A 13,569-nucleotide genomic window follows, 5' to 3' on the forward strand; every position below is an offset into this window, starting at 1 on the left:
TATTTTTTCAGTGCATTTTTCAAAGAGGCCTCCAGACACTACACCCTGTGGATTTTCCCTTTTAAGCTCAAGGAGTGTTTCACTAATTGGCAGGAACTAGACCACTCTGCTTATTGGATGGTACACAAGGTTCTGGCCAACTATTTACAAGCCAGATTCTACAGGAAAGACCTACTAAAATGCACTCCACCAGTTTTACATTTTATACAAACCACTGCAACAAGCAAATACACCCTCCTTCGTCAGCTGTGGGTCCTTTTTATATATATATATATATATATATATATATATATATATATATATATATATATATATATATATATATATATATATATATACACACGTGTATGTGTGTGTGTGTGTACAGTATACATACACACACATTGAGAACTTGCAAAACAGACAAGCTAGGTACCAATAAAATCAAACAATTTTTAGAAAAATAGTTCTCAGCTTTATTGACAGAGCACTTTAGAATATCCATGAGGTATAACAGTGCTGCACATGAGAGGGAGAGGAGTTTTAGTAGAACAATATAAAAACTTCAGTCATATGCAGTGTTAATCGCACAACTGAATGTCAGCTAGTTCTAAGAGAACTCAATTTATAGCAAGTTTTGTTTCCTTCAGGTGATGCTGACTGCCTCATTTTGTAGCACCTTCAACTTAAGTAAAGGTATAAAAAACAAGGCAACTTACCACTGGTGCTTTGAGAGGCGCCATTTATACTGTAGGTATGCTTGAGGAAGATAAAGAGTAAGTCTCGCCCCTGTGCTTTCTGGTTGTGACCCAGGCCCATGATAATGAACCACAGCAAAATGACGTTGCCGATCACATTATTAGGCTTTAAGCATATTCACCCGATTAGTCAACCGGTAGTCATTGCACATTCTGGCTGATAAAACAATTTGAATATTTTCCTTTGCCTTTGGAACTGCCAAGTTCACAGTACACAGTAATAACAGTCACTGATAGCAATGTAATTTCTTTTGCGCTGTAGGAGGCACAGCGCTATGTGTCATAATTTGAAATCAGTGAGGTGCATATGTGCTCATCAACTAAGGTGTCTTTGTAATTATAGTCATTTTATTTATTTATTTTACATAGCGTACAGAATATTAAATAGCAGATTGTTTATTTTAACATTTGTAGGACGGGTGGGTCTAGTTAGAATGGTTATGTAAGCCTCACGTGTACTTAAAGCGTTTAAATTGTGCTCCTTTGACACGATGGCGTATGACATTGGAGACTTCACGCCACACAACATGTGCTACAGAAATCAACCACAAGATGACGCAATAGTCAGAAGTCAAACATGGAAATACACTTGTTCAACGTAAAACCCTGGTCAGAGGACTCATGCCCCAGGGCGTAACCAAACAAATATTTCATTAGAATACATTTGGCCTGTAGCAGTTGATATCTTTTAGAGAGGACAAGTAAGACCTTGTACTTTGCTGTAAAATCAATATGATCTATTGTCACTTCAAAATCAACATGATTTGCCAGAGATAAAAATAAATAAATACCAAGTTGACTCAGAAAAATAATAAATAAACATTGCTATTGGCATCAAAAGGGGGAGCAGACCTCATTGCAAGGTCATACATTTGAACCTGTTTGTGAAGTAAAAGACTTCATCATGAATGTGATTTTCGTTTTCGCTGTTAGAGTATCGAAATTTTTTATAGGCCTTTTCAGATTGTGTTCCACTCCATGGCAGTTTGATCTTTGACGCATGGTTTACAATGACATCACTGCAGGAGCCAATGTGAAGAGAGCCCAGCCCATCGATGAAGAACTCTGTGGGGATAAAAAAAAAAAAAAATGTTGTGGGAAAAGTTCTTTTTCTACGAGTTGTCTTAGACTGTATGCTTCAAACTGGAGATGGACTGATGGTTTTGCAAGTGCGGATACTGATTATTAGTAGTTATTCGTAGTTAGGCACTACGTAGCAGGGTACATGATTTGTGGTACAAGCGTTTTGAATCACGAATCTAGTCAGAGAACAAATTCTACTCATACCAAAGTCAACGCTCGATTTGTTTTGTGACGGCATTTTGATGCAGCTCAACTGTTCATGGCACCCCCAAATGATACTCACCCAGATGGCCGCGGCGAGCCAGGCGGGGGTTAAAGCCCACCTGCTGCACTTTGTCAGTTCTCCCCATGAAGAAATTGATTACAGCATCAGCAAGCACACAATTGGGAAATCCCTCAATTGCATGATAGTAGCCGCGCCTGATATGTATACAGTCACCGTCCTCTCCCCCTGATTGGACTGAAATGGTGTGACGGAATGTTGCAGTCCAGCCGGTTACCTCGCGAACCGCACCTCCAACCTGGAATATTTAAAAGGGCAATGTTAAGAAGTAATGAAGGTGCAATGACAGATGTAAGATTTTGAAGTTGACCAAAGATACCGACCGAGAACCAAACGGCAATGTCCTTAGCATAATAGCACGGTTGCCAAACAAAGTTAATAAACAGGTTCAGTGGCCTTGATTCAACCTCTGTGGATTAGCATGACCAGGTCGACTAAAATGCTACATGAATGAAAAACAACTTTTCGTGAACAAATTGCTATTTTGGGGGGATTGTGAAAGATGATATACTGTAGCATCAATATCATCAGCTCTGCATTGATCTCTGACCAATTGAAGTTACAGTCGGTGTTGTTTTATATTTCTGCTCTGGGTCTAGGTAACAACCATATTCATTTATACGTATAGAAGCTGTACCTTATATAGAGATAAGGATACAATTGACCCCCATGTTACAACGTCCCTGATTTACGTCATTTTCATGTTGCGACGTGGAATTCTGAGTTTTTTCATCCCCTCTTTATGACATTTTCCCGGTTATGCGACCAAAATAACTCATGACCCTAAGGCGGGGGTGGGCGAATCTGGCCCTCGAGGGCCGGTGTCTTGCATGTTTTTCAGTTTTCCCTGATTTGAACCACTAGCTCATGAAGAGAGAAGTGAGAAGATGATTTAAATGGAAACGATGCTGGAGATAACCCTTATTAGGGAATTTGGGCATAACAAGCGGCACTCAAAGGTAAATAAATCATTTCTATATTTATGATGTTTTCTGATTGTAAACATATATATTATATATACGTAGCACTATACTGTTTTGGTACCAATTTTAAATATGTTTGTACAATTTGGGGTTCTAAACGCATTAGCTATTTAACATAGGTTTGGATTGGCCGTCATACGACGAATTCGCCTTACGACCACAACCACGGAACGAATTATTGTCGTAACACGGGGGCCCTCTGTATCAGAAAATAAGATTAGATTAATAAAGTCTGACTCAGGTGATGTGCCAAGAATTACAGAAGAGGCACAACTAAACAAAACCTTCAATCTTAGCATTGGCACATCAGCTCGTGAAAAACAAAAAGTTATTTCTCCTACCTCTAAGAGTTATAATTGCCTATACTAGTACATGAAACTCAAATGATGCTACAAGTTATGAGGTCCAGAAACCTTAATAGAATTGACTCGTGGATGTAAAAACGTACTTTTCACTTCCACGAAATGGCCACGCTAAACTTAGCTCCTCCCAAGATACAAAGCTTGTCCTGTCCCCAAGTGAAGCCGGATCACTGAAATATACATCCTGGACACTGATATATTTGTGTCATTTTACAGCTTTTTGGAGCGCATAAAAACAACAGGTTGGTGAGTTTTCTTGAAAATGTACGATGAAAAGGTTCACAGAAAAAAAAGAAACCAATAATCGGGCTGCTATTTGATATCCATTAAAATCGCACCACAAATTTGAGTTTTGGGAATTATTTTAAATGTCAACACATTTCTCATCAGTGTTGGGGGTAATGCTTTACAAAAGTAATGTAATTACTGTAATGCATTACTTTTTGCTGTAACTCAGAAGTGTAATGCATTACACACACACACATAGAATTATTTTAGTCGGAACAAATGAGAGGAACACAATACATCAGATTGCATTTTTTTCCCCCCAATTCGCAAAAAACAAGATCCTAGGAGAAAGGTTTGGGGCAGAATGTTTACTTCCTGGATGAGTGCGGCAGCAGACAACAGGTTAAATATGGACAATACGTATACAAGATGGACACACGCCGATTACTTTCAGTTTGTCAGTGATGGAGACAAGAAGAATATAATAGCTAGGTGGACTTTGTGCGCAGCACCGTAAGAGCTGTGCACTTTGCCAAATAGCACCATAATTTGTCAAACATTTCGAGTGGTGCCATAGGAACGTGAAGTTAGTCAAATGGAAACACGCGAAGCTTGTTTTGAAATTTGTGCTTTGCTATTGTAAGGCCACGCTTTATTTCCTGTTTAGGTTTTCCATTTGTCATTCAGCTCTCAGCGGTGTTTGTGTTAACCGAGGCTGCGCAAACTTGTTACGCTTTCCGTAGTCGGTCTGAACAAAGCGTTATTTATTTTACCAAGCCACACAGAGCCGAAGCATAAGGATGAAAGAACCACATGTGGCTCCGGAGCCGGGGGTTGCCGACACCCGGGTTCAGCGAAAGTAATGTCTGCAATGCGCAAATGTTTTGCAACGTGTGTGAAAATCGCTCATGAAAATCTAAAGATATTTGCCTTTGTTAAATTGTTTTTCTGGGATTTTCCTTTTGCCTGTGAAATCTCTTGTGTCATCACCCACCATGAAAATAGACTCATTCATTTGGCCTTTATCCAGTATTCTATTTGAGTTTGCTGTTGTCTAGTTCTGGAGTCTTTGTTGAAGAAAAATAAAGCTCTTCTGGAGGACTGGTATCTATCTGCATGATGCTGTCAAACATGCTCTTATTTACCAGCATTGATCTTACCAGATCCAGACTGGTCCTCTCAAGTATGTCCACCATTTTTTCCAACTTGGTGTCTGCGGTGAAGATGAAATCGTCATCCACCCAAAGCACATATTTGGTGGTCACCTGAGACACTGCTAAATTTCGTCCGGCAAACCAACCCTGATGATCAAACAAGTTCCTGCAATTATTTTTTGTGTCATGTGAGAATTAGCTCAATAAATATTTACCTTTCCAAACGGCATAATGAACTGCTCAATGTGTGGTCCAGTCACTTGCTGAGGATGCTCATTATCATCTGCTATCACTATTGTGATGGTTGGATAGTATTTCCGTATGCTGTCAATAAGATCTTTGAGTTTGTCGTAACGTAGAAAGGTCTTTGTCACAATGGTCACAATAGTGCTAATATTGCTCTCTTGGGAGAAAACACAAAAGAATTGATTATGTTTCTGAAGATGACATTAAGAAAAAACAAGCTAACAAAAACAAATCTAGCGTGACGGTATTAAATGCTCAAAAACCTTTTGGATAGCCTGAGTTGTAAAGTCTTGGTATGGCGGGATGTCCAATTTTTATGGTGAAAAATGCGCTGTGACCTTCAGTCGCAAACTGAACTGTGGAGAAGAAAAAAAAAAACAGCGGCAATAAAACCAGCTCTCAGAATTTGTTCACACACAATTCCCATTCTTTGGATAACTAAAGGGTCTGATGCACTTCCTCATTGCTGCCATCTTCACTGTTTACAAAGGGAGTACAATGCAAGTATGCATGTGGCACGCCTACCGAGAGTGATTTCAGGTCAAGTCATATCTTACATCAAACCACAAGCAGGGCGTAACCGCAGCCCAGTGCAGAAGCAAGTGCAATTAGTATCTATCTCAACCTTGCTGTGCCAAGGCACATATTTTCAATTCCCACCAAATAAAATTGTCAAAAAAAAAAAATAAGACTACAGTAACTGAGCTCGTTCCAACTGAATAAAAAACGTCAACACGTAAGTGTACCTTTGGTAAAGAGTGGGAGAAAAAAACTAATTGCTTTGCTTCTCATATACGTCCCTGTCATAGAGCCAGTGGCTCTAAATAAGGCCAAGATGAATAATCTCACCACTGGGATTTATTTATTTGTGATATTTAAACTATGCAGAGGTGATGTCATCATAAGTACTATGTAAAAACCCGTGTTCAGAAGTAACCAATCACATTCAAAACCACATTAAACAAAAGTAAGAAGACAACAGCCTTCAATTAAAGAATTAAAGTTCAGCTGCTCTTTTAATGAGTTTTTGCTTTCAAGCTTTTGCCTGAAAACTATTGTAGAGTATGTTTAAGGCCTTAGGACCAAACTGTTTTGTACCTTTCTCCTTTGAACAATGAGAGTGCGTTCGGTGCACGCGTACCATTAAACGAAATCATCTGCAAAACATTATTTCGTGTGCAGCCCACGCGGCCCGGTACCAGTTGATCCACGTACCGGTCCGCGGACAGGGGGTTGTGAACCACTGTTCTAAAGCATCGCAATAATAGTGTTGATCAGAACCACTTTAATTTATGATAGGCAAACCCCATTTAACAGCGATTGTATCACATCACCAGCTGTAACTGAGTGTGTAGACTTGTGCAACCACAATATTTCATTGGCGATTTTAGTTTCACTCTGAAAAGCTGGTTTTTCTAAAAGTTCCAAAAAAAAAATTTCTTTTTTGTTTATTCCCCTTTTCTTAGCCGAACAGACCTGTCATATTGTTATTCATATTTCCCTTACCTATTTTGTATTTTGGCAGATGGAGAATAGTGCTTGAAAGCACTAGCAAGTATCTGTTTCCCATTTCTTAGCATCCATCCCACTGCTCTTTTGTGGCCAAAGTTTAACGAGACATAAGAGGGCCAAAGTCCTTTTATTGACTTTCTGATATGTTCAGGTGAGAATGGAGAAGCTGGTGTGTGCCGTTCTGCTCAATTTGTTATCCTCAGCCCAAAGGCTGATCATTAACTATATAGCTGTGAGGTGAACAGTCACACTGTCTCTATCTTCTCTGGGCCAGCGTAAATGGAATGAGAATAATGATGTAAATTAAGAGTAAAACCAGCATAGCTTTGTGACCAAAGGCATTTGTTTAGATTTGTTTAGAAAAGCGATTTCATGGAAATACATGACATCATTCACATGTGAACCAACTGCACCTGTGTCTGAAGTCCTGGGATGGAACACGGTGTTTGTGTAGGTGATAAACTGCAGCTGCCTGTTCAGAGCAGAGAGAAAATCACTTGAGAGGCTCATGCGCGTCTTTCCTTCTCCTTTGACTGACACCCTCTCCACTGTAGCAGCGATGTCAAAAGTCCCCAGCATGGCGGTCAAATATACCTGTGATGCCATTTCATAAGAGAGGGGCTATGATCATTCATAAAGATCACTTTAAATCAACTTTTTGTGAAGCTTGAAAAGATGCAGTCTTGGGGGAATGTTGGACATACCGTATGATTTGATGTTGCTTCTTCAATAAGACCCAGACCTAAAATACAAAGAAAACAAAAAAAAGGTATACTGTGACTTCAGATAAGGATGAGTACATTCAAATTATTCCGCAACGAACTCCTCTAAGTATGTCTTTACAAGTACAGAACTATGGTGAGAATCACAAAATAGCATCCTATGTATATGATATGCTATTTGCACCTCTCTGGCAGGGAGGAGAACGAGCTTCTGTGCGAGGCTGAGAAGTTCCGACTAGCTGTAGTCGGACTCGTCTCAACACATGTCGGTATCAGCCTTCTCGAGAGGCGTTGGACTCTTTTCCGCTCTGGGGTTGCCCAGAGGCACAGAGCAAGTGTGGGTATCCCGTTTGCCGCCCGCCGCCTCGGAGACTGTACTTTGGAGTTTCCGAATCTCAGATTCAGGACCGGCGCTAAACCCTTGGCAGGGTCCTTGATTGTAATACGGGTCGTTCGGTCTCCGTACCACAAATATCAGGGTTTGGGCCGCATTGCCAGCAGTAAGTCCGATTTGTTTCCATTGAGGCTTGGACAAATTCAAGGCTGACCTTTGCCATCGATTCTGTTCATTACTTTTATGAACAGAAGTTCAAGCACAGTGAAAACATTGAAGCGTTCCAATTCGGAACCCGGTCTCGTATCACACAGCATCTGCTTTTGCATTGGATGAAGTAAGCGTGTGTGTAATTCATGACATCAGCTGCCAAAACACATTTTAGCTGCCAATACACCCTGCAAAATGCACTACGGTTTGGGAGGCTCGGCATTACCGGGTATGATGATTGTGTTGAGTGGTCGCACTGCCACACCCTGGGAGGGAAACTGAAGAGGACTGTTAGCTTGGTTTACAATCAGCACATCTGCAGGACTGGAGGACCTTCATTGAAAGTACTGTATGTTAGTCATTGAAGAAAAAACATCATCAGTGGCCAACAAACTCGACAACTCTTGACTGTGAATGACTTGATGACATATTTAAAACATCTTTCAAAGTACTAAGCGTCGGAGTTCCTCTGGTGCAAGGGTATAAAAAAATATTTGCATTAATCCATGCACTGATTTTACTTATCTGTACTCTTGGTTTACTAATCCCTTCCCTCAATTTCGTCATCTGTTAACTCAGATTACGAATCTATACACACAGTTTACTAATTTGTTCCCTCAATTTAGCGATACTTACCCTCACTTTAGAAATTCGTACCCTCAATTTAGAAAACTAAACTGAGGGTGATGATTACGACACTGGGGATACAGATTGCTAAATTGATAGTACGCATTAGTAAATTGAGGGAATGGATTAGTAAATTCAAGGTACAGATTAGTAAACCTAGGGAATGGAGTAGTAAACTGAAGGTGCAAATTAGTAAACTGAGGGTACGGATTAGAGCAGACGTTTCTTTTTTCATACCCTGGCAGCAGAAGAGCTCTGTACTAAGCAACAGACAACCACCGGCCATGAGTAAACTCAAGATAGGCAAGAAACTTGCATTTTGCAGAATTTCAAGATCAGGTTTTCCATGACTTTTGGTTTTGGTTTCGGTCTCATTTCAAATGTAAAAAGTTGCTGTACCATTTCCTAATCGTTTCCTAATCGTCGAACAATTGATGTAGGTGCTGGCTTGATATGAACATTCCAAGTTTTAGGTACCAAACCACAAACTCAAACACGCAGTGTCCACTTTAAATGAACTAATTAATAATAATCAAAACTGCCTTAAGAAAGATACAATTTAGTTTATAGTGCTGTGGTTCCATCCATAGTGTGGCAAATGGGTCAAGCATTTTCGTTTAAACTAAAACTTACTTTCCATGTCAGGGTTCAGAGATGTGGAAATATTCAGTTGTCTATTTTCCATGTAAATGAATGATAATAAACTTATTTACTGCCAGCCATAATCCAAGCTGGTAATGTTCCCCATATTACCTGTTTTTGAACATTTACATAATTCAAGACCCCAAAATACGTCTTTAAAAAACATAAGTACCAAAGTTAGCCCTCCCAAAAGTTTCTCAACATCTACAATTGCAAGTTAAAACTGTACCACACCACGCAAAAACAATATATAAAGAACACCCCTAAACGATTTCTTCGGGTCTATGTTCTTCTAAGAACGACTGACACAATGTGAACGAGTGGGCTATTGCATGACGAGTCTCCATTTTAAACTGATTTTGCCCAGCCCTTTTATATCTACATCAAAGACATTTCACATCATAAGGACAGCATTGTAAGAAGTCACTAGGGAGCTGAAATTTCACCCAGATGGTGACAAAATGACAAAATACACAAGCACACAGTTATCACAATACCGTGAGTGTGCCATCCACTGGCTAAAATACTGACAGAATGGTGTGGAAGAAAATGACCAAAAAATGATTAGAAGACAAAAGGCACAAGGCTTAAGTCAGACGACATAGTGCACACGTTATAAAATTAGTAGTACGCAGTAAAACAGTGTGAGTACAAGACTGGCTTTTTTAGCAATTCGAGTATGTCTTCCGTTGAAAACGTGTGACCCATTATAATACAGTACAGTATATGACAATGGCAACGCTAGGCTGATGAGCAACTGAAATTGTACATCAAACCAGTGTGGAAAAATAATTCTGCTTACAAAGCAATTTGTGTCATTGGTTCCAATATGCTTACTCTACTGTTGCCATAAGTAATCAAACACTTTTTTAAACATGAACCTGTCGCAGTTGTTGTAAATATGAGACAAATTTAAAGTAAGCATTTAGTTTTAGAAGGAATTATAAGGTTTATCAACACTAAATCATAAATGTATGTTAAAAAGCCACTCAAAGGGTGAATCCATGCAGTGAGCTCATTTACGTTGTCAAAAATAGGACTTTACCTCATTTGAACACTGCTGTATTCCCGAGCCCTGCGATGCTTCACACCTTCGGGGTCAGGTTGTGATTGTAAAAATTTTAAGTTCAGGTTGTGAGCCTTTACACGTGGGAAGAACAGGTTGGAGAAAGGCAACTGAAAAGTCTCCTTATCAGCCACGCAGGCACACCCATTTCTTGCCAAGCGACTGGAGAAAAAATGCATGAAGATCAGGATCAACTCTTGTCGAACAAAATGAATTTATAAAAACCCACCTTGCTACATCCTCTTTTATTTGATAGGAAATGTCATTATAGTCATTAAAGAGGTTTTGAATTTTCTCCATGATTGCCATCTCCATTTCACTGGTCCTGCCTGGCCTTAGGTCGAGTCCGGAGCTGCCTGCTGACCTCCATGTATTTAACACAAACAGCAGGAAACCGCTGATCACGAGTAGTCCAAGAAACTTCTTGTAGGGGACACGCATCTGGAAGAAAGTTGTCAAAGTATATATTGTCGCTGTCTGGCGGAATCCTTGTACAGTATCTCCAAAATGACTTCTTTGTTGGAAATTAAAGTGCCAGATAACTTAATGCTGCGATCAGATATCCTTCTGCACTAACATCAGCACAAGCAAAATCATGTTCACTTGCTAATTTGATACACCAATTTACTCTGATCAAAAGGACACGACACCAGCACACACGCTGCTCTGCTCCCCACCTTTGGAAATTTTTCATAAAATCATTCCTTTTCTCTTTTAAAAACCAAAATCAAAACATATCGGTTAAAAATAACTCATTTACTTTGCCTGAAGCTATCCTATGCCCGTGCTTATCCATCCATCCATTCATTATTTTCTAAAGCCACATTCCCTCACTAGGGTCGCGAGCTTGCTGGTGTCTAGCACAGCTCTCTACGGGCAGTAGGCGGGGGACACCCTGAACTGTTTGCCAGCCAATTCCAGGGCACAAAGGGATGAACAACCATTCACGCACCCAATCACACACAGGTCAATTTCGGCACAGGTCAATGTCTTACAAACATGCCACAAACATTCTTAACGTTTTCCAATGATGTAAAAATGAGTAAATATTGAACCGTACATTTCTATCAAGATTTGCGTCATGGCCTGCGGCAAACCATAGTTTTGCTTCCCGACATACCAAACCTGTTATTATACGTTCTTAATCAAAAATACATCAATAGAGGTGGATTCTTCCAGGTATAAAACTATGCTTTATTTATTTATTTTTTTAATCCCCCACACATTTTTTTAAACTAAGATCTTTTAGGCGTTGGTACAGTCAATTTGTTCCGGCTGATTTTTTGTTTTGTTTTGTTTGTAAATGTACTTAAAAGTGTCAATGTACCTTATTTTAGAACTTGTAGTTAAAGCAACTTTTACCCTCCTTGGTTTGCAAATGTCTTCAGCGGATGTTAAAACTGTTAGATGTGCAGTGGTGCCCATTTGTGTTGCCTTGTTTATAAAATGTGCAGTATTAATAGTTTCCTTGCCTTTGCAGTCCATACAGATAGTAATAAAAATAAATGAATAACATGAGCGTTTCGAACCGGTGTGCGTTGTCCCAGAGTAGGATTTGTGAGGCTCGTAAGGCAGTCTTACCGTGGGCTGCAGCTGGAAAACTTGTCCAGTCTCGTTATCCAACTTGAACGTGCAAATGTGTGCGCAAATGAGGCAGTTCCTACAAGTGCAAAAGTGTTGCAGTCCGTGGGTGGGGGCTCGTCAGCAACCGCTGCGGAAGTCGGTGCAACTTCGTTGACAATTTGACTACTCCTAACACTAACAGGTGCGTTGCAAAATAAGTAGGCTATGTTCCGGTGGCGGTTAGTTTGAAAAGCGGCTGCTCTCTGGCGCATGCATGTGGCGCAAACGTGACTTCGGTTGGCGAGGGCAAGAACCGGAAGCGGAGCCGTTTTTAGAACCCTGTGTAACCCATGAAAACAAAGTCAGGACGAACCTGTAAAATCACAGAAAAAATAATGGCACTATAAAAAAAAATAAAATTAAAAATACAACTTAAGGGAAAGTTCCCATAAGCCGTTAAGAAATTAACAAATGGGCAAAAAATTCGAGACGTACCCTATGTTTTTTTTTTTTTTTTTTTTTTACCCCTCATAAGTATAAATGACATTTATTTGTTTTTTCTTCAAGGTCTTCGATCTTATCATGCGACAAGCATGATTTGGAGCCGGAAGCAAAGAAATGTGTGGTTTCACTTTAACATTTGGTGTTTCATGCAACAATAGAAACCCATAGACTAAACGTCCTTGCAACGGAACGCTATTTAAACAAGTAAATAAGATATATTGTGCATTATAAGATATTATGTGCATTTAAAAAAAAAATAAGCTTACAGACAACTGAAATTAAAGCACTGTATTTTTTTTGTTGCAGCCTTAAAAGTATACCTAAAAATGTTTCTATCTGGAGCCAGATGATTTTACAGTATTTTGTAAAACCACCGGACGAAACAAAACACTTTTCCCTCACAGTTTTCCTTTCCATTAAAAAAAACTTAAAACACAAAACAAAACAAAACAACCTTGGTGTAATTTTCCCGGAAATCCTACTAACCTTCCTTTCAACAGGTCATCGTGCAGCTCCCTGCACAGGAAGAGGAAAGACTGAAACCACTGCCAAGTAACTTGTATCTGCTGCTTCATTTAAAAGCTGTTATGGAATTTCCCTTCCATGCTCTTTCCCCTAACATGCAGTTGGAAGAAAACATGTGAACTGGATTATGGTACCTTCAGGATGTAAAATCAATCAACCAAACAAACAAACAAACAAACAAAAAACAAGGAAAAAAAAAGCTTGGCTTGTCTTGACTGATTGTGAGTGAAAATAGATGGATGGATGGTCTGACTTACTGTACTCAAATTGTTGTTAGCCTTTCTCTCGCTCTCTCTTTCTCTCACACATACACACTCTCTCTCGCCTTTTGTTTTAGAATATTTTATTTTTCAGAAACCAAACATAATACAATCACTAAATATGATGCAGTGGGAAGTTTTTTAAGAAGCGCTGCCAAATATTGTAGAATGTTTTACTTTTTTCCCTTATCCAGTAAGTTCTTTTTTCCAGGGGTATACAGACAGTGGTGTAGTGGAGGGTATGCGGCGTACACCCACTTAAAGCATTGCGTATGCGCACTTCTAACCTCCCCCGATGCGCACCTTTCGGTGCATCTTTCCCCACAGGAATAAGGGAGGAATATGAAGATTGATCTGTCAGCCACATAAGCAGAGTTTTGACGATTAAATGTGCATTTCTTTTATATCGGCCGTATTCTAACAACAATTATCGTAATGGGTCGAGCTAGAGGATGTAAAAGTAACACTTTGTCTCCAGCCAGTTCAAATAAGAGTGTACGGAAAGATATTCATTTCGACTCGTTTATT

At 39.6% G+C, this 13,569-nt stretch overlaps 1 protein-coding gene across 1 annotated transcript; it reads right to left on the minus strand.

Moving 5' to 3' along the window:
• Positions 1-441: 441 nt before the first annotated feature.
• On the minus strand, positions 442-11,910 carry b4galnt1a (beta-1,4-N-acetyl-galactosaminyltransferase 1a). Its single transcript, XM_088436357.1, has 11 exons — positions 11,771-11,910; positions 10,419-10,630; positions 10,169-10,351; positions 8,081-8,187; positions 7,293-7,330; positions 7,002-7,182; positions 5,340-5,432; positions 5,046-5,233; positions 4,837-4,977; positions 2,104-2,341; positions 442-1,802 (listed from the first exon to the last, which is right to left on the minus strand). The coding sequence occupies exons 2-11, from the start codon at positions 10,628-10,630 to the stop codon at positions 1,591-1,593; spliced, it is 1,593 nt and encodes a 530-aa protein (XP_088292483.1). The 5' UTR covers positions 11,771-11,910; the 3' UTR covers positions 442-1,590.
• Between the last annotated feature and the right edge of the window lie 1,659 nt (positions 11,911-13,569).

This window comes from Hippichthys cyanospilos, chromosome 2, assembly GCF_059441005.1.
Source record: "Hippichthys cyanospilos isolate Australia breed blue-spotted pipefish chromosome 2, RoL_Hcya_1.0, whole genome shotgun sequence".
Classification (NCBI taxonomy): Eukaryota; Metazoa; Chordata; class Actinopteri; order Syngnathiformes; family Syngnathidae; genus Hippichthys; species Hippichthys cyanospilos.

Coding starts and splice junctions, on each gene's coding strand:
- b4galnt1a (XM_088436357.1), bottom strand. CDS start 10,630: ATGCGTGTCCCCTACAAGAAGTTTCTTGGACTACTCGTGATCAGCGGT. Junction 10,352..10,418: donor ATAAAAGAGGATGTAGCAAG/GTGGGTTTTTAT, acceptor TTTTTTCTCCAG/TCGCTTGGCAAGAAATGGGT. Junction 4,978..5,045: donor TCATTATGCCGTTTGGAAAG/GTAAATATTTAT, acceptor TTTGATCATCAG/GGTTGGTTTGCCGGACGAAA.